Raw genomic sequence first — 27,218 nt, 5'->3', positions numbered from 1 at the left:
ACCTCAACTGCCGCCGCCGGGAGATCGAACCGGCGTCTTCCCAGGGGGGGGTGGGGGGGAGGGAGTGGGCAGTACAGCAAGCGGGTCGTTAGCGCGCCCAGCGTCTAGGGGCGGACGCGAGCGGGTTGCGACTCACATTGCTTGTTGAGAGCCTTCTGCATCTTGATCTTCAGCCTCTCCCGCGGGGTCATCTTGGGCTGCAACGGAACGGCGCGGCGAGCGGCGCGGTGAGCGACGACAAGGGGCTGCGCGAGCAGCGATCGGAGCGACGACTCTCACCGCCGCCACCATAATTAACGCGCCACGCGCGCACCATCAGCACTCGGCATGCGACCCAAACTCCAGCGGCGATTAGCTACGCCAGACAGGCGTTGCCTCGACGTCACCCCCTTCCCCCCTTCCTCCACCCAAACCCCCCGTGTTTCCGTTAGCATCCCACAACTTGATTAACTAGGGGGTCTTTAAATAATCACGAGCTAAGACGGAGACCTCGAATTTGCCACGTTGTGTCCCGAGAGTGGGCTGACATATTCAAGGATCTGTTGTTGGTGCGCGACAACGATGATGATGATGAGGACGATGTTCGTAACTTCGTGCCAGTTAAAAATAAAGTTTCCTTCCCACGGGACCTTTTTTTTTTAATTGGGTAATTAAGCTTAATTACTCGGGTCACTACGAACACAATGATGCGGAAGAACGCCGCCGCGCTGCTGGTGCATAGAGTGGGAACAGCGTGGACGTCCAGAATAACAAACACCTCCTCATTCAAGACATCATCATCGCACACCTCCTCACGGCTTTCACATTCCGCATCTTCCTCGAAGACACCGGCGGCGTAACCGTCGACCACATCAGAACATCATCAGCAGGCCGACGCTGCACCACATCTCCTTCACGAAGGGAAAACTGAAGACAGCCACAGTGGTGCGTGACTGTGGCCATGCAACCCAACACGATGTCCAGGAGACTGACGCCAATGTGGAGGTTCTGCTGCTGCTGCTCGCCACGACGAGAGGGCTTCAGCAGAGAGAGAGAGAGTTCGTGTCGCTTCGCTGTTCCTCCTCTTCCTGCGTTGAAGGAGCGCAGACCACAGTGGGTTTACTCTGCGGTCTACAGGTTTGTGATGATGATGGCATTCTTGATAATGATACTGCTGTTGAAGCAGCTAATGACACTGTTGCTAATGTTTCTACAGCTGATGACAATGATGATAATTCGATAAGGAAAACTCTTGCTGCTACTGCTGTTGTTGCCGACGATGAAAATGATGAACGTGATGTTAGGGCCGGGTCACATGTCCCCAACACAAACCCTGACCCTCTGGCCTGAACACTCTGACCAGACACACCAATCTGACCTGTTAATAAATTATTAAGAATTATGCTTGTTTAGCCACTCAAGCCTCGAGTCTCGCGTATATGTCTCAGTGGAGGTGGGGGGGGGCGCTGATCGCTACCGAGTACGCTTGTATGTATGTTGAACTTATTTCGCAACCATACGTAGCCAAACGCGCTAACTAAAAGGTGTGAGTGTGGTTCCAACGGAGCAACTGGCAAGTGTCATTGTCGGAAAAAACGTGGCGGCGGTGCGTTTGTATTTTTGATTCCGCACGCCAGAGACGAGGTGGCGAGCGCTCTGGCCGAGAGAGAGAAAACCGGCGATGCCGGCGCGTTCGGCGTCACCCACGATGTTTGCACCAGTAAAGGATTCACTTCGATTGGCACACAATCTCAATTTTTGTACAACCGTGTCACACGTGCAAATGCACGCACATACAATGACAAAGATTCCACCCCCCCTCCCTCCCTACTCGCTCACGGCAAGTGCCGTGAGCGAGTAGCAGCGCCGATGAAGGCCGGCGTGGCGCACGAGCGGGAGGGTGGCCAGCACCACGCCTCGGCCGACTTTCTCTCCCCGGTGGTGATGTTTCACATGGTGTATACAGGTTACTCGTTTGAGGCCGAGTAGATCTAGTGGAGGCCCAGGACTGATTCAGATAATCGTCACCGGTGTTGGTGGCCATGAGCGACATTAGAACTTGGGTCGCCGGATTTGTAGCAGTGCCCTAACTGCTGCGTCACCACTCCCCACACATACGTACACACATATGCACACACACATAAAGATACAAACATGCACATGTACACACACACACACGTATAAAAACTAAATCACATGCACACGCATACACACACGAGCAAAGACAGACACGGTGTCTGCATGACTGGCAGCTGAAACAAAGACAAAGCTAAATTCTTACTGACTTTGGCAGCTCCAGTTTCTCTACCAGTCGGTGTGTCCGGCCTGCAAAACACAAAAACCCAATGAGCTAGGAGCACTCCGCAATCAACAGGTCACTGGACAGACCCACGCAAGCACACGCAAGCATACACGCACGGAGGCCAAGTCGATCTTAGGAAGGCCCATTACCGGTTCAGATAATCGTCACCGGTGTTGGTGGCCATGAGCAGGAACCGAACTCAGATGGATGCGTTCGTAGTGCAGCGCGATAACCGCTCCCCACCAATATCAATACCCACCATTCGCCACTAAGTGACGGTGATGCCTGTGCCAGGCCAGGTGCACTTGACAGGTCACAGGACAGACCCTGGTGCCATGGGTTGAATGAGATGACTGGCAGATGCACCACCTGTGCCCTCGACTGTGCCAACTTGTTGTGTTTTAGCTGCCCGGTGCTCCACTCGTTGTTGTGAGTGTTGCTTGTTTGCCCTCCCGTTTAGCACCTTTCACGAGCTTCCTCCAAAGAGGCTGATCTTGACACCAGTCACTCACCTCCATATCCTCTCGGACCACATCATTCCAGTCCATGTCACGCCCATTTAGCCCCCTCTATCCGGTCAAGCAAAATCTGCTTAGGCATGCGGTGGCTTGGCATGCAGGCTGCATGACCCAGCAAATGCAGCCTTGCTGCCGGAGGAGCTCATCGAAGGGACTGTGTCCAAATCTTTCAAGGATTTGTGAAATTCTCACATAATCCAACCTTGTTGAACCCAAAATAAATCGTAGGCAGGCCAGCCTGAATGTTTTTAACTGCGAAGTTGTTCTATTTGGGGGGTCCACATTTCGCAAGCAAAGACAAGGAAAGGCATGACTGTGGCCAAGAAGACCCAAAGCTTTGTGTGAAGCGACAAGCCAGGTAGCTTCCAGAAAGCAGCGTTACGCAGCTGCTGAAAAGATGCTGCTCAGCTGATGTGGAATGTGCCCTCTGCTGCCAAACTGAAGATGGTCATAAGCACACTGCGCAGGCATGCAAAACTCTCCACTTTCTCCGGAACTGCTTCATCACCAATGGGGAGTTGAGGAGGTGGAGCGTTTGATGGCACAAAATACCCAGGTAGGTGTTCAATTTTGGTGGGCAGCAATCACCAGATCATCAGCATACATAACATGGTTGACCAATAGGGAGATATCCCCTCGACCGCACCCAGGCACCAATCAGCCTCCCATTGCATCTGTAACAGATGTAAATTGCTCAAGTACAGCCTCTGCTGTAAAACCGTAGCTGGTCCTGAACCCTCTCCACTCTCTCCACAACCGCTCTCCAAGTTTACACACACACACACGTGTTAAACACACACGCTCTCGCAAGCGCGCAGCTGGGCGCTCTTACTTTTTAAGTCTGGGCCCAACGACCTCAGCCGTGCCGCCCGGGTTCCCGGAGAAGCCCGACGAGGAGGAGGCCGCCACGGTGGAGATTCCGGCAGCAGCAGCAGCAGCAGCAGCAGCTGCTGCCGCCCCCCCCACAGCCATGACCGCTCCCCCCCCCACCCCTGAGGCCGGGGGGGGGGCCCTGAGCTTGAGCGCCGTGGCGCGCGGGGGCCGGGCGGGGGAGCAGGGGGACCGGCTGCGCGGGGAGCGACTGCGCCCACTTCCCCGGCCACGGCCGCAGCTCATCTGGCCCCTTCCCCGATTCCGGTTCCGGCTTCGTGATCGGCTCCGGCTGCGAGTCCGAGGAGTCCGGCTCCGGCTGCGTGTCCGAGGAGTGCGGCTCCGGCTGCGAGTCCGGCTCCGGCTGCGGCTCCGGCTGCGGCTCCGGCTGCGGCTGCGAGTCCGGGTCCTGGTCCGGCTCCGGGTGCGGCTGTGGGCCCGGCGGCCCTGCCGACGGAACCGGTCGGAGGAGTGGGAGCGAGAGCGTCGCGGAGCGCGCGACCTGGGGTGGGGTGCAGGGGGGAGCGCCGGTCACTTCCCCGCTCGACGGGACAAAGCGCATGAGACAAAGCGGCCCGCAGAAGCGGACCTCACAGCGCTACCCGCGAGCACGCAGTAGGAGGGGGGCAGTACTTCGTGGGGGAGGGGTATACGGGGGAGGGGGGTCACAACACATACAAAAGGTGGAGGGGGGCTGGTAGAGAGGGAGGGTTGCGCAGATGGGGAGATGATTACCGAGGGTGGCAACCAATCGGCGTAATCGACGGGACAGAGCGGGTTAGAGAGAGAGCAGCTTGCGAAAGCGGACATCACAGAGCTACGTCCGAGCACACAGCGGGGGAGGGGTGGCACTTCCCCACCCGCCCTGCCATGCAGGAGTGATGTTCATCACACGGCAAGGTGGGGGGGGGATGACACAAGGGGGAGATTCGTGGTTCGTCACCGCGAGGAGTAGGGGGAGCGGTTGCGCCGCTCGTGTGATGAGTAGGGGGAGCGGTTGCGCCGCGGTGCTGGGCGGCGCCAGTGGCGGCGCGAGCGCGAGCGCGACCTCCGGCTCGACGAGGAGCGCGAGCGCCGTCTCCTGCGGGGGGGGGGAGTAGGCGAGAGGGGGGGGTGTGGAGATGGGGGGACGATTACTGGGGGTGGCAACCAATGAGCGCACGAAAGTCGTTCGAATACGTCCGGTCGAGCAACGAGAATGCAGAACCTACAGTGGAGTGAACCTGTGTGTCTCTGTGCCTCCGTGTCTCTATCTGTGTGTCTCTGTGTCTTTGTCTGTGTGTGTGTGTGTGGCTCCGTATCTGTGTCGACGTGTCTATTTATATGTCTCCCTGTCTGTGTGTGTCTGTGTCAACGTGTCTGTGTCGACGTGTCTGTGTGTCTCTGTGTGTGTGTCTCCGTGTGTGTGTGTCTCCGTGTGTCTCCATGTGTCACCATGTGTCTCCGTATGTCTCCGTGCGTGTCCGTGCGTGTCCGTGTCTCCGTGTGTATCCGTGTGTATCCGTGTGTATCCGTGTCTCCGTGTGTGTGTCTCGCCTCAACGTGCACATAGCCTGGCACAAGCGTCGTGGTGACGTCACCGCCACCTAGTGGCGAATGGCGGTTGTTGTTGTGTCTCCATGTGTGTGTGTCCGTGCTTTTTTGTCTGTGTGTCTCCGTGTCTGTGTCTCCGTGTCTGTGTCTCCGTGTCTGTGTCTCCGTGTCTGTGTCTCCGTGTCTGTGTCTCCGTGTCTGTGTATCTCCGTGTCTGTGTCTCTCCGCCTGTCTCCGTCTGTCTCCGTGTGTGTGTGTGTGTCTCCATGTCTGTATGTCTTTGTTTACCCAACTGCACCATCACCCAGTGAGCTGCATTCTAACCACTCTACACACACGTAGTCGGCTCCTCTGACACCTGCAGTTGTGCACCACCTGTGCCTCCTCTGTCTCACAAGTCAAAGGTAGCCGCTACTGCTTTTCAGAAAATCTACAAAAAAATATTTTACAAGATTAAGCCCACCGAGATATATAGCTCTTTTTCAAAAGCGACCTGGCCACAAATGATAGCTCAATAAAGTGGATTATAATATTTAGGAATTTATGGCAGTAGTCAAATACACTAAACGCATGTTGATTCTAAATATGGAGGGAAAAACCAGGAGACCTGGAGAAAAATCTATGCAGCGTGGACGTGTGGATTTGACGTCGTCACGACGGCCGAAGAGTTGGGCCCCCGGCAGTGTGGCGTTTCCCCGTGTCACGGTCCAAATGTTGCCAAATTTGAATCAAAAATCAAATCACACCACAAATTGCTCAGCTGGGAGAAAATACGGAGCAACGTCGCCTGTCTGTTGAGAAAAACTGACAGGACCCTCCTATGAAAGAGTCCCGAGACTCGGCGAGACTTTCCTGGGTGAAACGAGCACAGTAACAACCACGACGGTAACTGGCAGTGAGCAACCGAGCTACTGCGAGAGACGGAGACCCACCATCGGCCGCCCTTTTTATCGAGCCTCTCTCCTTAACGAGGCCCGCGCACACGAGGGACCGCGGTGTCCGCCAACGCTTAATTGTTTTAACGAGCCGCTAAACCCACCGGCGAGCGGCCCTGTCCCCCGCTCCCCCCCACCACCCCCTCGCCCCCCACCCCTGCCCCCCCCCACCTCCGTCCCCCGCCAGTTTATGCTGGCAGGTGTGAGCTGCCGGGTTCGGCCATTTGCGCCTGGCTCGCTAACGCGTGTCAATTAGTGCTTCCTGTGTGGCGTCGCCAGTGGCCGAGCCGGTGCCGGGGAACGTGTGCCGGCGCGTCGCACCGTCACGGTGAAGCTCGACTGTGATTGGACGGCATGGACGGGTAACACCGTCAAGGTGAAGCTCCTACTGTGATTGGACGGGACGGACGGGTAACACCATTACCATGAAGCTCGACTCAGATTGGACGGGATGCACAGGAGACACAACCAATTAAAAACTATCACATGACAACCCATTCCAGAAAATTCTAGGAAGATCAATTACTATTATAATTATTATTTTTAAGCTTGTTAGCCAGGAAAGCCTCATTGAGTCTCAAGACCCAAGATTCAATGAGGGCCCTGCCAGTTTGTCTCAGTAGGGGGCGATGTTGCTGCTGCGTGTGGTGATTCCACAGTTTCGTGATTTGTAGGTAATTTTTGCAGCAATGGGATGTTTGGCCGATAGCGGCTGTGTGCGGTTGTTATTTAGCTATGGGAGAAGGAAACCGGGAGAAAACCCATGCAAAACAGGGGGAGAGAATACAGACTCCACTTGGTCATGGCGACATCACCACCGGACTCGCGCCAGACTAGGTGCATTTTGAGGTCACATTAAACACAAATGCACACACATTCACATAGATGCATAACCTGACATGCAGACAGGAAGACACCACACAAACACAAAGATCCCCCATATAGCCTTAACAGAATGTTGGGGCAAGTGCTGTTAGCGAGAATCTATGAAGGCCGACATGACACACAAGGGTGTGTGTGGCCAGCACCACGCCCGGCCGCCTTTGTCTCCCCAGTGATGATCTTTGCACATTACAGCAGGTACTCATTAAAGGCTAAACTGAGGGGCGGTCCAGGACTGCTTCAGATAATCGTCACTCCTCTTATTGCTCGACAGCGGGAATCGAACTCGCGATGCCAGGTTCGTAGCGCAGTGCGTTACCCACTGCACTACCGCTCATAAACATAAAACAAAGGTTCATCAGCAGGCTATTGGGGCAAGTGCTGTTAACAAGAACCAATGAAGGCCACCATAAACAGAGTCACACTGAAACACACAGCCTCACATACACACACAGTGCCACCAACACAATCCCACACAGTCCCAACGACACGCAGGCACACCGACACACACAGGGCCGAGAGGTGAGAAAGTTTGAAAATTACCGACCGGGACGCGGCGCTATCACTTAGCGCTGGGGCGTTGGCCTTGCCGGAGCGCGACGCTGCGGCGGCGCCCCCCGCCGCCGACCCTCCACTGGCGCGTCTGTGCGTCCCCCCGGCGTGGGTTCGATCCCCGGCCCTGGCTGTCGCCGACGAAGTCGCGGCGGCGGCGGCGGCGGCGGCGGCGCCCTTCCCGGCGACGGCGCCCCCCGCCGTGGCGCCGGAGGCCGCGGCTGCCCCGCTGGCCCCCTCGTCGTCGCTTCCCCCGAAACTGGTGATGAAGGTGATCTGGCCGAGACGGTCGCGCGACGCGCAGCACGAGCGCGAGCTCGAGCTGCTGCGCGAGCGCGACCTGTGGCGGCGCGCGGAGACACGCAAAGACACGCGTGGTCACACGGAGACACGCAAAGACACGCGTGGTCACACGGAGACACGCAAAGACACGCGTGGTCACACGGAGACACGCAAAGACACGCGTGGTCACACGGAGACACGCGCACGGGGACACGCGCACGGGGACACGCGCGCGGGGACACGCATGGTCACGCGGAGACGCACGCGGAGACGCACGCGGAGACAGGGAGATGCACGCGGAGACACAGAGACGCGCGCGGTCACACGGAGACACGCAGATACAAACATCCACCGTGTAGCCTTTAACAGAGTTGTTGGGGCAAGTGCTGTTAGCGAGTCGCACCTATGAAGGCCGGCACAGTGCTTGACGGGAGTGGACGATGATCTGCTGTGGGTTAGTGAGTCTTTCCACAGCCTCCACCCCCCTCTCTTAAATTAAGCAAATCACCGGCGAAAAAGTGTGGAGGCGGGGGAGGTATGGAGTGGTTTTTACTTCCACATTTCGAATCAACACGCGTTTCGATTATTTGCCTGCTACTATAAATTCCAACATGATTATAAGCCACTGTGTTGAGCTATCATTTGTGGCCAGGTCTCTTAGAAAAAGAGCTGCTACTCTAAAAATATTTGCACATTATAGTTTTGTATAGCCCTGTGCACGAGTTGGGTCAATGTTAGCATGTTTGCTGGGTGCGTGCTATTCTATCCCTGCGTATCACGCAATGCGTTCAGGAGTTTCATGCCAATGTCGAGGCCTGATAGCAACGAGAGGCTTCGGGAGCGAGTGCCTTTGATTGTGCTGTCCCCCTCCGTTGAAGGAGCGCAGACCACAATGGGTTTACGGTTCATAGTTTAGGTTGTATGGCCACAGTAAGACTACTGTCGCTTGTCTTTAATGTATCTCTACGTTTCTCTGTGTCTCTATCTCTGTGGGTCTCCTGTGTGTCTCCACGTGTCTCGGGGTTTACTAGACGGTCCCTAGTTTGGGTTGCATGGCCACAATCGCACGACAGTGGCTTGCCTTTAATTTTCCATTCGTGAAGATGTGCAATGAAAAAGGGCCATTGCACGAATCGTCACCTATTATAAATAAAAAAACATATCTAATTTTTTGTTTAGGCAAATCATTATAAGCCCAGCCATTGCCGTTCCTGTTCGGCTTCCGACTTCCCTGCGCCCACGACCAAACCACGGAAGCCCAGCAGGGTTGAGGCTGGACAGCGCTTGGGTGCGTAACGGCCGTAACGAGTGGATGCGCACGCCGGTACCTTTTGTAGGGGTCATAGGTCGGGCTGTCCCTCCTCGCGTAGCTGCAACACAGAACAAGGTGGACGCGTCACGACCGGAGGCACGGGGGATCCGCCGCCAACCCCCCACCCCCCGTCTGAACGAGGGGGTCCACCTGGTGAGGGGGGGGGGGGTGGTTCGCGGGGCCCCCTTAAAGCCGCCACAACCGCCCACGTCGCCAGAGCGGGGTTCAGGAGAATCGTGGGAGGGTGTCCAAAGGGGTCGCAGCACCAAGGGACAATGGCGGAGCTATCGAGTAGTGTGCAGGCGGTGCAACGGCACCAACGAGAGTGGGGGGGGGGCGTGTGTCCCGGCCACTGGGCTACGAAGAGGGGTGGGGATGGGGGGAGAGGGGTGGGGATGGGGGCCATGGTATGGGGGGGGGGGCGAGTGGTCGTGGAGGGTCCTGGCAGTGTCAGCTTTGGCGGCGTGGGCGTTTGCCTCCCGGGCGTCCCGGCTGGAATGAATCACTGAGACTCGGGGGGGGGGGGAGGGAGGGATGTGGGGGTGGCGGTAACGGCAAATCGTCGTGGTTTGGCGTCTGCGATTGGTGGGTCGCGCGTCACGTGAACTGCCCATGGAACGCCGGGCAGCAGCGGCTTAACAAAGATGGCGGTGGATGTGCATCGAGACCGGGGAGGAGGTGGAGCGTGCGGGGAGACGATGAGGAGGAGAGGGGTTACCTGGGAGGGCTAATCTTCCTCTCCTTCAGCCGTTTCTCCCGGAACTCGCGTCGCTGACGGCGCGACTTCCGGCCCTGCGCGCACGGAGCATCCCAACTCTTACAGCGATTCAGCTTGGCAGCCAGACCACTCGCTCACTTACCACTCGCTCACCCACCGCTCGCCCACAAACCGCTCCCTCACCCACCGCTCGCTCACACCTCGGTGGACTGGTCGAGACCAGACTCACAGAGCGCTCACTCTCCACCCTCTCGACTCCCCCCACTCTCGACTCACCGAGTACATAGACTTCTCCTCTTCGAGGGCCTTCGCGTACTTAATGGCCTCAATTTCATCCTTGTCCTTCCGGAGCATCCTGCGGTGAAGCATCATGACGGGGTGGGGGTGGGGCATTAACGGGAGGACACTAACAGGGGGGGGGGGGCAATTTTTGGGGGGGCTCTAACGGGCGCAAACAGATCTCCTACAAGCCAGCTGCTCGGGCCAAACGAGAGGTGCCAGTGCAGAGATCTTCTTCTTTCTTCTCGTACGGCTGATATAGACGCAGAGCACCAACTACAATCTCACATTCGGGTGGTCAAGCCAGAAAACGGCGTCACGAGCGGCGGAGTGTATTACCGTCGCTGTGATGTGTCCTTCGTATTTGTGGAACTGGGCATTGTGTCGTTATGTTGTATGGTCTGTTCTGGATGACCATAGTCGCAGCACTGTTGGAGAGTTTTTAATTTTCCATTTGTTCATCAGGTATCCACATCTGCCATGTATGTATGTACGTTGAACGTGTTTCGCACCGTACGTAGCCAACCGTGCTAATCGGTGGTGTGGAATCAGAGGTGCGGTTTGTGCAGCATGGATGCGGTTTAGGGTGGGACCATTAGCTTCTTAGAAGATCAAAACCCTCACGAGTGAGGATCGAGTGAGAGGTAAACGCAAGGTGATAGCGGATCGCTCACCGCTCCCTGTGCAGGGTTCGCAGTTCGAATCGAATTTTAAACTAAACTATTTTAATTTTACCAGGTAAGGGCCATTGAGCAGTCCCCAGGTTAAGGAAGACCCGACTTACGGAAATACGACTTTACAGAAATGCTCCCATAAATCATGTAAAAAAAAAATTCAATACTGGATGCATAAATGTTTGCAAATAGTGCAGAGCAGTGAGGTTGAGGATGAAGCGTAAAGCGGGGCCGCATGTTCCCCAAGGCGGTGGTGTACTGTATAGCACTCACGCTGTTACATTGTTACCGTGAGTATACTGTAGCCGCCACATCGTCTCGTAACTTTAGTGTAATATTACCCTTAATTGCATTGCAACAATGACTGGAAAGCGACCAAGTGCTTGCAAGAGTGCAGGACCTGTTCGTAAGCGTAAATTGATTAATTTAGAGCATAAACGCCGCCTTCACAACCAAAATTCCGCCTTCACCCGAGCTTCACGAGGATTCAGGTAAATGTAATTTCCTGTAGCGTTGCATAATCCTTTTCCTCTTGTAGCATTACGTTATTGTTTTTTTCTATGCTTCGTGTATTCATAAACAATTGGACAGTACAGTATATGTTACATTAGTTTAAGCAAGGATAGTGTTAGGGTATATATTCGATCAAACGAAAGAATCAAAGGAAGTGCAGAGTTTGCGTACAGCAATACGATATGAGTAGCAAGAAAGAACGCACGACAGTGTGATACAGTACCAACTATTTCCGGATATGTGATTTTATCTTGATTTTGTGGGGAAATTGCTCGGTTTCCGACATACGGAAAATTACATTTACAGATATTTATCGGGAACCTAACCGTTCCGTAACCCTGGGACTGTGTGTACAGTTATTTTTCAGAAGGGACGTGGCTATCACAAATCACAGCTTAAGGAAGTGGCTTACAGCAGCAGCCAAATAGTCTAAAGGTGTGATGTTGATTCTAAATGTGGAGGGAACCGGAGGAAAAATCCCTGCGAGCACGGGGAGAGAGAGAGAGAGAGAGACACCCAAACTCCAAATATACAGCAGGCATCAGGGTCGGGATCGAACCCACGACTTTCTTGTATACCAGGCGAGGTAGTTAACATATCGCCACCCTGGCACGTTGACTGGTTAACACCGGGTGCGTGTCATCAACCCGTCACGGAGCAGAAAGCGACAGTGTTAAGAACCTGGCAACCAGAGTTCGATTTCCACCCACGGCAAACACCAGTGACGATTATCTGAACCAGTCCTGGGCCTCCACTAGGTCGACTCGGCCTCAAATGAGTACCTGGTGCGGTGTGTAAATATCATCACTGGGGAGACCAAGGCGGCCGGGCGTGATGCTGGCCACCGACCCCCTCATGTGCCGTGCCGGCCTTCATAGGTGCAACTCGCTAATGGCACTTGCCCCAATAGTCTGTTAAGGCTACAGGGGGATCTTTGTCTTTGGTGGGGTGTGGGGGCCTCACCGGACGTAGTCGGCGTCACTCATGCCGTAGTTGGTGGCGCATTTGTTCATCTCGGCGATCTGCTCGGCGTTCAGCTCATCGATGTCCACCTCCACGTCTAGCGGGTGGGACGCGCACGGGGCGAGACAGCCACAACTCACGCACTAACGCACATGCGGTACGCACAACACCCACAAAGACACGCACGCGCCACACACACCGCACACACCACCCCACAAAGACACGCACGCACCGCACGCACCACATGCACACCCCTCACAGAGACACACACACACCACACACGCGCCACACGCACCACCCCACAAAAACACGCAAACACTACATGCGCATGCAGACACCACACGCACCGCATGCACACCACCCACAAAGACACGCATACACCGCACGCACGACCCTACAAAGACACGAATGGAAAAATCCCCTCCAACCGTACCGATGTCGGGGATGGTTCCGTCGGACTCGCTGCTGCTGCTGTCTCCATCGCCACCATTGTCCCCGGCCCCCTCCTCGTCCTCCTCTTCCTCCTCCTCTTCGTCGTCGTCGTCCTCCTTCTCCTCGTTGCCGCCACCATCTTTATCAGCTCCCTCCCCGTGCTCTTCCGCTCCGCGCGCTCCGGGGCCGTGGCTGCTGCTGCTGCTGTTGTTGTTGTTGTTGCCGTGGGACGAGGAGGCGGCGGCGGCGGTGGCCGTGGAGGAGGAGGAGGGGATGGCGTCATCGGGGGCGACCACCGGGGAGGAATCCTCGTAAGTGTAGCCGATGGTTGCGCGCTTCTCCGCCAGCCTGCCACGAGCGCACACAAAAGACAAAGGTCCCCTGTGTAGCCTCGACAGACTGCTGAAGGCGAGTAGGGCGCCAAGGTGGCGAAATCTTAACATTGTGGGTTCGATCCCGACGCCTGTATATTTGGAGTCTGCATGTTCTCTCCCACCGTGGTTACGTGGATTTTTCTCCAGGTCCTCCTGTTGTTCCCTCCACATTTACAAACATGCGTTTAAGAGTATTTGGCTGCTATAAGTTCCACATGATAAGCCACTTCGCTGAGCTGTGGCTAGGTCATTTCTGAAAAAGAGCAAAATAGCTCACTGGACATGACCTGGTAAAATACAAAATAGTTCAGAAGTAGCAATGCCGTTAGTGAGCAGCGCCTATGAAGGCCGGCGCGGCAAATGTGGGGGGTTGGCAGCACCGCCACGCCCGGCCACAGTTATCGCCCCAGTGACGATGGTGACATCGCTCCGGGTACTCTCTTGAGGCCGAGTTGACCTAGGGGAGGCCCAGTACCGGTTCAGACAATCCGTCGCAGGCATTAGCCGTGAGCGTAAATCGAACTCGGGTTACCGGGGTTAATAGCGCAACGGCACTAACCGCTGCGCTGCCGCTCCCCTGCCACATGCACATGCACAGGGAGGGAGCCTATGGCTGGACACGGCAGGCCCGAGCACACAGGAGGCCTACCAAGGGCTTTGTTTATATCTGCGACTCGTAACCACTGCTACAACGAGAGCAATGCGCCAGCTATACCGGATGTGATGTGGCGAATCCATTCTGCGGTTGCCAGCCCTCCAGCAACAGCGGAAGGACAGAGCAGCGACACTCACAACAACGTGCTCCCCAGTGGGGAGGCAAAAGTGGTGCATATCTCCCAGTCATCGCAGTCGGTCAACCCATGGAAGCATGACCTCCTGCCGGCAGCGAGCCTTCCCCATTTCGCGGGATGGCCTCAGGAGTGCACCTAGCCTGGCACATGCGCCGTGGTGACGTCACCGCAACTAAGCGGCGAAAAGCGGTTGTGTTTGTTGTTGTTGTTGTGGGTTACCCGCACCTCCGATTAACGCAGTTGGCTACGTACGGTGCAAACGAAATTCAACATACAGTCTGTTCTCCTATAAGACGTGTTTTATAATGCAAATTTAATACAACGCGATTGAGTGCGCGAGTAGGAATAAGCGGCCGTACAGCTTCCTCGGTGTAGCATCACACAAGGCATTGGGATGCTGCTGGATGCTTCTAGATGCTACCCAAGCGCCTCAGCCTTAGTTCGTCCTGCGTACGCATCTCAAAAATTATCACGGACTGCGCATTACCCCCAAATATTATTTCTAATTCATGACAACGCGATTTTTTTACATAACGCGGTGTTCTTCAGGAACGCTACTACAGCGTTATAGGAAAACAGACTTTACATATGTACATACCAAAGTATCCGAGAGTCCAAATTGGGTCCTCGGTAACGAGAAGACTCTACACAGTGCCGGGCCAGCCTCAACCCTGACCCCGCGGTGACAGCGCGAGCGCATCAGCCATTCCTGTTGCCCTGGGCCTAGGCGGGTGGAGACGGCGCGCGGAGCAGCAGCAGCGAGCGACTAAGTCACTGCCGCTTGCCCATTAAAGCGAGGCGGAACACGGGGCGGCGATGTTACGGTGTGGGAAAAAAGTATTTGATCCCCTGCTATTTTGTACGTTTGCCCACTGACAAAGAAATGATCAGTCTATAATTTTAATGGTAGGTTTATTTGAACAGTGAGAGACAGAATAACAACAAAAAAATCCAAAAAAACGCATGTCAAAAATTTTATAAATTGATTTGCATCTAATGAGGGAAATAAGTATTTGACCCCCTCTCAATCAGGAAGATTTCAGGCTCCCAGGTGTCTTTTATACAGGTAACGAGCTGAGATTAGGAGCACACTCTTAAAGCGAGTGCTCCTAATCTCTGCTTGTTACCTGTATAAAAGACATCTGTCAACAGAAGCAATCAATCAGATTCCAAACTCTCCACCATGAACAGGATCAAAGAGCTCTCCAAGGATGTCAGGGACAAGATTGTAGACCTACACAAGGCTGGAATGGGCTACAAGGCCAATGCCAAGCAGCTTGGTGAGAAGGTGACAACAGTTGGTGCGATTATTCGCAAATGGAAGAAACACAAAAGAACTGTCAATCTCCCTCGGCCTGGGGCTCCATGCAAGATCTCACCTCGTGGAGTTGCAATGATAATGAGAACGGTGAGGAATCAGCCCAGAACTACACGGGAGGATCTTGTCAATGATCTCAAGGCAGCTGGGACCATAGTCACCAAGAAAACAATTGGTAACACACTACGCCGTGAAGGACTGAAATCCTGCAGCGCCCGCAAGGTCCCCCTGCTCAAGAAAGCACATATACATGCCCGACTGAAGTTTGCCAATGAACATCTGAATGATTCAGAGGACAACTGGGTGAAAGTGTTGTGGTCAGATGGAACCAAAATGGAGCTCTTTGGCATCAACTCAACTCGCTGTGTTTGGAGGAGGAGGAATGCTGCCTATGACCCCAAGAACACCATCCCCACCGTCAAACATGGAGGTGGAAACATTATGCTTTAGGGGTCTTTTTCTGCTAAGGGGACAGGACAACTTCACCGCATCAAAGGGACGATGGACGGGGCCATCTACCGTCAAATCTTGGGTGAGAACCTCCTTCCCTCAGCCAGGGCATTGAAAATGGGTCGTGGATGGGTATTCCAGCATGACAATGACCCAAAACACACGGCCAAGGCAACAAAGGAGTGGCTCAAGAAGAAGCACATTAAGGTCCTGGAGTGGCCTAGCCAGACTCCAGACCTTAATCCCTTAGACAATCTGTGGAGGAAGCTGAAGGTACGAGTTGCCAAACGTCAGCCTCGAAACCTTAATGACTGGGAGAAGATCTGCAAAGAGGAGTGGGACAAAATCCCTCCTGAGATGCGTGCAAACCTGATGGCCAACTACAAGAAACGTCTGACCTCTGTGATTGCCAACATGGGTTTTGCCACCAAGTACTAAGTCATGTTTTGCAGAGGGGTCAAATACTTATTTCCCTCATTAAAATGCAAATCAATTTATAACATTTTCGACATGCGTTTTTCTGGATATTTTGTTGTTATTCTGTCTCTCACTGTTCAAATAAACCTACCATTAAAATTATATACTGATCATTTCTTTGTCAGTGGGCAAACGTACAAAATCAGCAGGGGATCAAATACTTTTTTTCCCTCACTGTAGCGGCCGTTAATGTTTAACGGGGTCGTGGTTGTGGGCGGCTGCATGTCTGTACGGTGGAACTTCTTTCGCGCCGTACGTAGCCAGTCACGCTAATCGGAAGTGGAGGGTAGTGGGGGGGGTGGGGGGTGCCGTACTTTTTCTTCTCCTCCTCCAGGATGCGGGGGTTGGTGGCCGTGCCGTACAGCTCATCCATGTAGATCTGGTAGAGGCACTGCTCCTCCGAGACTGCCGTGGCGACACAAAGACAAAGGCAACGCCGGTGTAGCCTTTTAAAACTGCTATTTCGGGGCAAGTGCTGGCACAGCAGTAGCAGCAGCCGCCATTCACGGCGACGTCACAGAAACGCTCGAGCCAGGCTAGATGTACTTTAGGCCGTGTGAAGTGTAACAGGCTTGCTGGCAGGAGGTTCACGGGACAGACCTAGGGGGTATGTTATGGGTTAACATGTGACGCACGAAGAAGACACGCAACAGACGCACGCACGGGACACGCGACGCACGCAATAGTCACGTGACACGCAATCGCGTGAGACATGGGGCAGATGCGCAAACCCACGCATGACACCAACGCAACATACGCACACACAGACAGCAGACACGGCAAACACACGCGAGACACACGCGCACTCGTGTACATGTGCACTCCCATGAGCTTTAAGGCAACACTGTTACACGCATTAGTTTGTGTTTTGTTCGTCTTTGATGTGGGGGAGCAGTGGTGCAGTGGTTAATGCATTGCGATACGAAACCGGTCCTGGACCTCTCCTAGGTTTACTCAGCCTTAAACAAGTATCTGATGTGGTGTGTAAATATTAGCAATGGGGAAACAAAGGCGCCCGGGCGTGGTGCTGGCCACCCGCTCCCTCGTGTGCCATGCTGGCCTTCATAGGTGCTCGCTAACAGCACTTGCCCCAACAGTCTGTTCAGGCTATTCGGAGGATCGTTGTCTTTCGCACGTACACGTGTGCATGCGTGTGTGCGTGCATGTGTGTGTGCGTGGCAATCACTCACTTCCCGCGAACTCATTCTGCACGAGGCAGCGGTAGCGCTCGTAGTTGCACCGGCGCTCATCCCCATCCTCCCAGACGCTGCAGAGCACCACGCACGCACACACAAAGTAAAATATCTAGTGGCGATGCTTTTACGCACCACACCAGGTACTCAATTGAGGCTGAGTCGACCTAGGGGAGGCCCATGACCAGTTCAGATAATCGTTACCGGTGTTGGCTGTGAGCAGGAATCGAACTCGAGTCGCCAGGTTCGTAGTGTTGCCCGCTAACCGCTAAACTAATGCTCAGAAGGACACACAAGCAAGCACACACACATGGCTACACACACGCACACACAAGCGCGCCCACACGCACGCGCATATGCACATACGGGGTTAGCACACACGTACTCTGCTCGCTCAATGTCCACTCCTGGTCCCTTGGGTTCTCACCTGGTTAAACAAGATTAATTTAATCTCAGCCACTCAAATACTCACTCACTCGTTTACTCATTCACCCAACAATCCACCCAGCCACTCAACCACCCAGTCATAAACTCACTCATTTACCCAACCATCCACCCAGCCACACAACCACTCACTCAATCACTTATTCACCCACCCACTCATTCAACCGACCATTCACTCCACCACCAACTCATTCACTCACTCACTTACCTAACCATCCATCCAGCCACTCAACCACTCACTCACTCAACCACTCATTCACCTACCCACTCACTGACTCAACCAACCATCCACTGAACCACCAACTCATTCACTCATTCATTCACCCAACCATCCATCAAGGCACTCAACCACTCACTCAACCAGCCATGCATCCAACCACTAAACCACTCAATCACCCACCCACTCACTCACCCAACCTTCCATGCAGCCACTCACTACTCTTGCAAACGGTAATGTCCAGCCGGTCGGCAAACCAAACCGCCCAGGGGGGGTGGAACGCAACGGAAGCAGTTGGTCACCTGTCACCGGCAGCCAGGCCCTTGAACTCGGGGATGAAGTCCAGGTGAGCTCTCACGTCGAACCTGTCAATCATGTTGTTTGAGTCTCCCTGCCAGGGCATCCTGCGGAGACATAAGACAGGGCACATCACCCAGGGGCTCCCTCCCGGACCCTAAACTAAATCTGTAAACTGTTTTTATTTGACCAGGTCAGGCCGACGAAGCTACATAGCTTAATTTTCGGAAGCGACTTGGCTTTCACAAATGATAGCTCAATGCAGTGGCTTATCATGTGGATATTTATAGCAGCCAAATACTATAAATGCACATTGGTTCTAAATGTCGAGGGAAAAACCTGAGAAAAATACACGCGACCATGGGAAGAGAGATACCGCAAACTCCAAATACACAGCAGGCGTCAGGATGGCGATCGGACCCACGACCCCCTGCATACCCGGCAGGGGAGATAACATCTCCACGCCGGCACGGTCGCTCGCGCATTGGCAAGGTGGGGGAGCGAGGACGGTGAGGAGGTGGGAGCAGGAGCGGTCGTTGCGCTGCGGCGTCGAAACATTGGGAGCAGCCGGTGGTGCGGGGGTCAACAGCCCTGGCTGGGAGCCCCGCCGCCCACATGCAGGCCCCACGCGACCGCCGAATTATCATCAAATTAGCGCCGTGACATTTGGAGCGAACCTCCCATCTGTCTGCTCCGAGCGCCGCTGCCACCGCGACATCGCAACCACCACGTGGCTCCCCGCGGGACCCGACAGCAACGTGCGTGGGCGACTGTCTGCCTCCCTCCCTCCACTCTCTCCATACCTCCCTCCACTCTCTCCATACCTCCCTCCACGCTGCCCTGCCTCGCTCCTTGCCTCCCTCCCTCCTTAGCTCCCTCCCTACTACACTCCCTCCCTCCTTAGCTCCCTCCCTACTACACTCCCTCCCTACTACACTCCCTCTCTCCTTAGCTCCCTCCCTACTACACTCCCTCCCTCCTTAGCTCCCTCCCTACTACACTCCCTCCCTACTACACTCCCTCCCTACTACACTCCCTCCCTCCTTAGCTCCCTCCCTACTACACTCCCTCCCTCCTTAGCTCCCTCCCTACTACACTCCCTCCCTCCTTAGCTCCCTCCCTACTACACTCCCTCCCTCCTTAGCTCCCTCCCTCCTTAGCTCCCTCCCTCCTTAGCTCTCTCCCTCCTCCTTAGCTCCCTCCCTACTACACTCCCTCCCTACTACACTTCCTCCCTCCTTAGCTCCCTCCCTACTACACTCCCTCCCTACTACACTTCCTCCCTCCTTAGCTCCCTCCCTCCTTACTACACTCCCTACTACACTCCCTCCCTCCTTAGCTCCCTCCATTACCCCCGTATCTCTCTCCTAAGTGTGCTAGGAGCGTGCGTGGGGGTGCATACAGTGAGATGGGATGGTGTGATAGGCGAGCGAGTAGAGTAAGACGGGGTGGTGAGTGTGGTAGGAGAGTGAGTGGAGGTGAGTGGAGGTGAGTAGAGCAACTGACATGTTCACCGGGCTCTCTGCCGCCACGGCCACAGCTGGATCCAGGTTCACCCTGTAGGACCGGCCATGCACCTGCAGGAACTGTGCCGGGTCTTTTTTCTGTGCCGTGAAGGAGCATGGGGGGGGGGGAATGGGGTGGGGGGACAGTTTGGCAGAACAAAAATGCATAACAGTTGATTCACCAACATCCATTATCAGCCATGATTATGGGTCGGCAACCAAAATAACAAGAGGGGACATTTTTTTTTTAATTTCAAGAGCCGAACTGCAGTCCTTAGAGAGCCACCGCAAGCAGCTCCAGAGCCGCAGGTTGACGACCCCTGGCCATGATCGACCCACTGCTGGATGGAGGCACATCCGAGAGCCGCCACCATCTATCGCCACCCCGTGATACTGTCGAGGCGATCCAATAGCAATGACGCCAGGCTGCACACAAGGCCTGTAACCCAGCACTGTGCGCAGCATGACAGTGAGCGGAGATGGTCGCTCACTCACGTGGTCACGCGATGACTCAGGAGGCGCGAGGAAAAACCACTGGCACACAGAATGGCAGCAAAGTGATCATCCGGACTCAACAATTGCCCAAACTCTGCGGTCCTCTGTATATTAAGGATCTGTCGGTCAACTCATGAGTGTTTACACGTTGGAGGAAACCGGATTACCCAAAGAATACCCACGCATGTGAGGTGGAAACACTATCGCATAGACTATTATAACGGTTGGCTACGTATGGTGCGAAAGAAGTTCAACATACAAAAATACATACAGATGGGAGCCCACATTTTTGCTAAAATGTCTTATGCCGGCAAGCCAGGGTATGGCTCCTCCTCGCCGCCCGCCCACAGGAAAGGAGGAAGTTCCACAACATAATCTCTGTGTGATCCACCAACCCTCGCTGCTCCCTTCACAGTGCGAATTACAAGCAGCCAGGTGCAGCACAGCGACCACTACCTGACCAATGGGCGATGAGTGACCGGCAGGCACAAACAGGTTGTCACAGGAGGCTTACGGGGCGACACAGTGGGCAGCAAAATCAGAATCTTTATTTGTCTTGGAGAAATCCGATGAGCTACGAAGCTCTTTTTCACACATGTCCAGTAGTTTCACAAGTGCCCCCTCCCCCTCATCCCCCCTCCTGGCTTCTGCCCCTCACCGATCCCCTTTGTCTTCCCAATGCAATGATGCCAGATTATTTTTCAGCCCCCCACCACAGCTACAACGAGGCCTATACCAACCCCTCATCAATCCCTTTTGTTTCAACTGCATAAAAACTATACCGCCACTTACAATACCCCAATTCTTCATTTCAAATAATTATCATCCTATGTACAATTTTATTATTGCCGTAAAGTGCCTTGGGAAAAGCGCTATATGAATCTCAAAAAGATAAAGGAAGCGCAGTAACATTCACCGCTGTACATATGTATTCGATGAGCTACGAAGCTATTTTTCACACCTGTCCAGTCGCTTCACAGCTTGACAAACACTGCGCACCAGCACTCAGCTCTGCCAGTCCTGGGCCTTTCTGCTCAGGAGCGTCACGATGGCGCCCTCTGGCGAGAGCACTGTGGCGCTACTGCCCTACACGTGAACGCGTCTCCCGCCACGAGGTGAGGTGGACTGTGGGAAATGGCACGACAGATACATCGCCGAGCGTGATGCAATGTAGGAGCCGGCACTACAGGAACATCACAGAGTGTGATGCATTCTGGGAACCGGCACTACAGCTACATCACCATGTGATGCATTGTGGGAGCCGCGACAGATTCAGCGATAAAACGCACCACGTTCGCCACGAGTCCGCCCATGAGAATGCCCTCTGGGGACGCTGCAGAAATTCCACTGTGCGTCCCCGCACATAGAGCCAAGTGGGATTTGGGTACTAGACCGTGCACTTCCCAGTGCATCGACTGCTTACGCTCTGTGCGATTCCCGTCGTTTAAAAAACTCAACTGCTTTATTTTACCAGGTAAGGCCCACTGAGCGATGTAGCTCTTTTTCAGAAGCGGCCTGGCCACAAATGACAGCACAACGAATTGGTTTATCATGCGGAAATTTATAGCAGCCAAATACCCTAAACGCATGTTGATTAAAAATGTGGAGAGAAAAACCAGAGGACCCGGAGAAAAATTCACTGGAAGAACACGCAAACTCCGTATATACAGGCATCGTCAGGGTTGGGATCGAACCCACGAACACCTATACACTAGGCGAGGTAATCTAGAATTGAAGCTTTCGTGACTGCAGAAATTACTATACTCATTGGTTTTTCCGGTAAAGTCACGTGTGTGACTTTACATGAATCACGATGTTTCGAACGCAACACATCCCAACCCTGCCGGCTTTAAACCTCGCGACGCGCCCCGCTCAGACCCGGTCGCCGTAGCTCAACGGGGAAACCTCACAGCGACGAAGTGTGAAACCCCCCCCACCCCACAACACCGGCGCTGACACTCACGATCTTCTCGTAGTACTCGCGCCGGCGCTCGACGCGCTTCTTGTAGTCCACCATCATGCCACGCAGCTTGCGCTCCTGCTTGCGCGCCTCGTGCCACATGGTCGCGGTCGTGGGGGAGGCGCCGCCGGTGGGGGTGGCGGCAGCAGCAGCACCACAGAGGAAAGGGGGAGCTGCCCCGCCGGAGATGGACCGCCGTTGCTCTGCTCCGCGCGAGACCTATGGGTTATTGTGAGACCTGCAGACGAATACAGAGACACAAAGAATAAAACAGGGACCCATATACTAACACGCAGATCCATAGACTATTAGTTAAACTAACACCCAGACCCATAGACTAACACCGAGACCCGTAGGCTAAAACAGAGACCCATAGACTAACCTCACAAAGATTCCCCGTATAGCCGTAAGACGATTGTTAGGGAAAGCGCTGTTAGCGAGCACCTATGAAGGCCGGCACTGAGACACGAGAGGGGTGCCCAGCACCACGCCCGGCCGCCTTTGTCTCCCTCGTGACAATGTTTAGACACCGCACCAGTTACTCTTTTGAAACCCAATCGACCTAGGGGAGGCCCAGGGGCGCTTCAGATACTCGTCAGTGGTTGTTGGTGGCCGCGAGAGTGAATCGAACTCGGGTCGTCGGGTTCGTTGTGCAGCGTGCTAGTCACGACACTATTCAGGGCCAACGTGAGACACACAGATCTATGTTTAAACTGGGACCCGACCCTACATGCATACGCATAAGCGTAGATTGCGTTCCGCTTTCCAAAGTGCAGTGCGTTAACCACTGCGCCGCCGCTCCCACCCCCTTCTCTGCACCAGCCCTCATCAGTCCACACCTCACAGTCGACACAAAGTATCAACAACAGCCAAAGGTCCCCCGCCGCATAGCCTTTAACAGGCTGTTGGGGCAAGCAGTGTTGGCGAGCACCTCTATGAAGGCCGGTAGGGCACACGAGGGGGTGGTGTGGTTAGCACCACGCCGGGCCGCCTTTGTCTCCCCAGCGCTGGTGCTTACACGACGCGTCAGAAACACGTCGCCGGTGTTGGCTGTGAGCGTGATTCCAACTCCCGTTTCACCGGGTTTGGAGCCAGTGCGCTAACCACTACGCCACCGCTCCCCGCCAACGACAGCCATCACCACTGTAAACATCACCTTTAATTATTTAACTACTAATTAATGTCGTCAGCCGCGGTCAATCCACTGCTGGATGAAAATCTGCCCACCTATCACGATCCTGCGATGTCAACAATTCATCCAGACCCAAAACTAATTTCATATTTCCCCAATACGACAAATCCACAATATTTCCCAGTGCGTACACAGTATTATTCACTTAAGAGTTGCTTCGGAGGTGGTACATGGTGAGCGCACTGTGCGACTTGCAATCCACACGGGGTAGAGTTCCCATCTCCCGGTGCGGCAGTGGAACTAGTACAGTTCAAGAATCCACAACTCGGTCTGTCCAATCTTGATTTGTCTGTCGAGCAGCAGAATTGTAAACAGCACGGTGATCTACGATCGGTAGGTAAGCGGCGTATCGTGAGGAAAGTCGTGGGTACTCTGACCTCTTCCAACGCAGTCTGGTGAGCGTGGAATCCTTTAGAGTCTAGAGCTGCCTCTAAGCGGAGGCCCCTTCCGCCAGCAGAGGCATTTCGATAGCAATTGCAAGGGGCGCCGCATGAAAATCCAATACAGGGCCTAGACTGCAGGCTTCTAAGCCTGAGGCCTAGCGCCGCTCACCTGTGCTTGCCCCGGGGAAGCGAGAGACGCGGGGGCCGCTATCCCCTCCCGGTCGCTTCTGCAGCCGCGAGGCCGGAACTCTGTGGGGGTCGCCCCCCCCCCACCACCCCTCTCCCGCTCGAGGCCTGGGACTCGCGCTCCTCGCACGCTCCTCGCACTCTCCCCCCGCGCTCTCCTCGCACTCTCTCGGAGTCTCGCGCTGCCATCCACCAATCACGAGGGAGAAACGGCGACCCCCCTCCGTGTTGTGAGGGCCAATCACGAGCCAGCACCGATCCCCGCCACCCCACCACCGCTCCGGACTTCGACAATTCCGGACAATCGACTCGCCGGACATTGCACTTTGCCGTACGAAGGTCTCTTCCCTCCCGGTTCATAAAAAAAAAACCTAACACATCTATATATAAAATTGGTGAAGATTCTGGCAATGGTCCTTCTCCATAGCACATATTCACAAATGGACAATTAAAAACAAGCCAGGCGTGCGATCGTGGCCATGCAACCCAAACTATGGACCGTCTAGTAAACCCAGAGACACGTGGAGACACACAGGAGACCCACAGATATAGAGACACAGAGAAACGTAGAGATACATTAAAGACAAGCGACAGTAGTCTTACTGTGGCCATACAACCTAAACTATGAACCGTAAGCCCATTGTGGTCTGCGCTCCTTCAACGGAGGGGGACAGCGCAATCAAAGGCACTCGCTCCCGAAGCCTCTCGTTGCTATCAGGCCTCGACATTGGCATGAAACTCCTGAACGCATTGCGTGATACGCAGGGATAAAATAGCACGCACCCAACTCGTACACAGGGCTATACAAAATAATGTGAAAGTATGTTTAGTTTAGCAGGTAAAACCCACTAAGCTCTGTAGCTCCTTTTCAGAAGAGACCTGGCCACCACAAATGAGAGCTAAACGTATTGGCTTATCATCATGTGCAAATTTAAAGCAGCCAAATACTATAAACGCGTGATGTTGATTCTAAACGTGGAGGGGAAAAATCGGACCCGGGGAAAAATCCACGCGACCACGGGGAGAGAGGGAGACACGCACACTCCAAATGTACAGCAGGCGTCAGGGTCGGAATCGAACCCACGATCTTCTGTATACCAAGCGAGGTAGTTAACATCTCGCCACCGCAACGCTGGTGGAAGTACACAAGCAACATATTATTCCGCTTGTTTGCCCAGGAAAGTCTCACCGAGTCTCGCGACTCATTGTCAGGAGGGAACTGCGCCATTTTCGCAGTAAGGGGAAAGCAGTGGTCAGGAAGGAGGCAGCGTGGCTGGGAGATGGTTACATGAAACAGCTACAGCAGGGGCGTAGTTGCTCATCTCTTAAAGCCAGTCGGGGGGGGAGGTGTGAGAGTGGAGGGGGAAGTGGGGATAGACATTTCACACCTCGATATCAAACATGAAGGTGTTAAACCAACCGAATTGCAGAACGGTCTCGATTAAAACAGCAACATTGTACCTGCATGCATGGATTCATATTGCTCCCATCATGAAGTGAAAAATCATAAGAGTGCAGTTGTTTTATTTTCCCTAAGTCAGACCTCCTATCAATCATTCTTATTGCTGCTAGTTTTTTAATCTTCAGAAAAGCCTTACTGAGTCTCAAGACTCTTTTACAAGAGGGTCCTGCCAGGTTCACAGTAATTTGAGCAATGTCACTGCTTTGTGTGATCCCTAATAAAGTAATTTTCAGTGTAATATTGCAGCATTGGGAATGTTTGGCCGATACCAGTTACATTGTGTGGTGGTTTTTTATTTAGCTACGATAACCAGAGAACATGGAAAAACCCATGCTGAACAGGGGGAGAGAACATGCAAACTCCACTCGCACTCACGCCCGAGTCAGGAATGAAATCAAGGTGATCTCCCAACATTGGGATCAAATAATTTAATTGACTCCAAGGTGACATCAATATAACTGCCAAAAGCCATAATTAGATTCCGGAAGAGAGAAAAAAACAATAAGCAAAGCACGCATTTAATTGTTAATAGCTCTTTATTTATAACTTTAGTTGTTCTGTATATGTTACTTAATAAATATTTAGTCAGGCTACGAAGCGTTAAAATTAATAAATGAGCCACTTCATAACCCAGCAATCGGGCATTACACAGAAAATACTTCACAGTAGTCCGAGCCAGCTGTGCCTTAAGTTTCAAACAACACACAAGAGACGCGTGTAAAAATCGCTCAGCCTTTGTGCGTTATGCAAAAAAACTCCCCAACGGTTCCTGAGGAACTGCACGGTGGTTCCTCTTGTCTTAGTTCACCATCAAAACAAATTTGAGCAAACATGTAACGACTGACGGGCAGCGGTGAGACAGATATAGACAACTATAGAACGGTATGTAGATCGGTTTCGTGTTTATTAGGACTCATCAGTCGCTATCTTGGCGAACAATCAGCGCGTGAACCCACGCACCCAGGCGCCAGTCCACGAGGGACACTGAAGCGAACCCAGACTATAGCCAGTCTGTTGCTGTCTCTCCGCACCCAGTCAGTTACTCTCTCCAGACACGGACCCACGGCCTGCAGTGTAGAATATTTGCTTCGTTATAAGCCTTGATGCCGGTATTCTTAAAATAATCTATTTTTTTATTTTACCAGGTAAGACCCACGGAGCTATGTAGCTATTTTTTAGAAGCGACCTGGCTACCACAAATGACAGCTCAACTAAGTCGTTTATCACGAAGAAATGTACAGCAGCCAAATATTCTAAACGCATGTTATAAATGTGGAGCGAAAAACTGGAGGACCCGGCGAAAAATTCACGCAACCACGAGGAGAGAAAACGCAATCTCCAAATATACAGGCGTCAGGATTGGGCAATCAAACTCCGATCTCCTGTATACCAGGCGAGGTAGTTAACATCTCCCAGCCACCGGTGGCGCCACCGTATTCTTAGTCACAGCTCGGCTCAGGCTTCGGCTCAACAGCCGCCTCCAAGCCCCTGTGCTTAATGTAATGCCGGCTCCAAGCATGGTCCCAGCCATGCTCGAGATTTTCCAGGAACCCGAGCTGTGCCACAGCTAAGTAGCTCACTCGCGTCACGCAAACTCCCTCCGGTCATCCTCGCAGCAACGGCTTTTGTTTGGCCTTTGAACAAAGACGGTCACCGCATCGCGTGAAAAATGAATTAAATGAAATGAAAGATGCGCTTCTGCGGACGTCTATAACGCTCCTCCTTCCGAG

At 53.8% G+C, this 27,218-nt stretch overlaps 1 protein-coding gene across 5 annotated transcripts in view; it reads right to left on the bottom strand.

Moving 5' to 3' along the window:
• CLASRP (CLK4 associating serine/arginine rich protein) overlaps positions 1–24,246 on the bottom strand; it is a 43,836-nt gene extending 19,590 nt beyond the window's left edge. The window contains exons 1-16 of one of the 5 annotated variants that reach the window (XM_076052036.1): positions 24,010–24,246; positions 22,269–22,503; positions 19,812–19,909; positions 18,311–18,412; positions 17,345–17,421; positions 16,469–16,559; positions 12,746–13,092; positions 12,313–12,409; positions 10,160–10,238; positions 9,884–9,957; positions 9,182–9,223; positions 7,567–7,911; positions 4,613–4,750; positions 3,632–4,171; positions 2,261–2,304; positions 137–197 (exon numbers count right to left, since the gene is read on the bottom strand). In XM_076052036.1, coding sequence (XP_075908151.1) covers positions 137–197; positions 2,261–2,304; positions 3,632–4,171; positions 4,613–4,750; positions 7,567–7,911; positions 9,182–9,223; positions 9,884–9,957; positions 10,160–10,238; positions 12,313–12,409; positions 12,746–13,092; positions 16,469–16,559; positions 17,345–17,421; positions 18,311–18,412; positions 19,812–19,909; positions 22,269–22,367 — 2,234 coding nt within the window. In that variant the 5' untranslated portion in view covers positions 22,368–22,503; positions 24,010–24,246. Of the gene's footprint in view, positions 1–136; positions 198–2,260; positions 2,305–3,631; positions 4,172–4,612; positions 4,751–7,562; positions 7,912–9,181; positions 9,224–9,883; positions 9,958–10,159; positions 10,239–12,312; positions 12,410–12,745; positions 13,093–16,468; positions 16,560–17,344; positions 17,422–18,310; positions 18,413–19,811; positions 19,910–22,268; positions 22,504–24,009 lie in introns of those variants that run through there. The other 4 variants (XM_076052038.1, XM_076052037.1, XM_076052035.1 and 1 more) reach the window with 4 other exon arrangements.
• Positions 24,247–27,218: the final 2,972 nt, after the last annotated feature.

Source organism: Petromyzon marinus, chromosome 53, assembly GCF_048934315.1.
Source record: "Petromyzon marinus isolate PM22_M1 ecotype Great Lakes invasive population chromosome 53, UKy_Petmar_22M1.pri1.0, whole genome shotgun sequence".
Taxonomy (NCBI): Eukaryota; Metazoa; Chordata; class Hyperoartia; order Petromyzontiformes; family Petromyzontidae; genus Petromyzon; species Petromyzon marinus.
The sequence above is the reverse complement of the archived record's forward strand: the minus strand, read 5'-3'. Positions and strand labels throughout refer to the sequence as shown.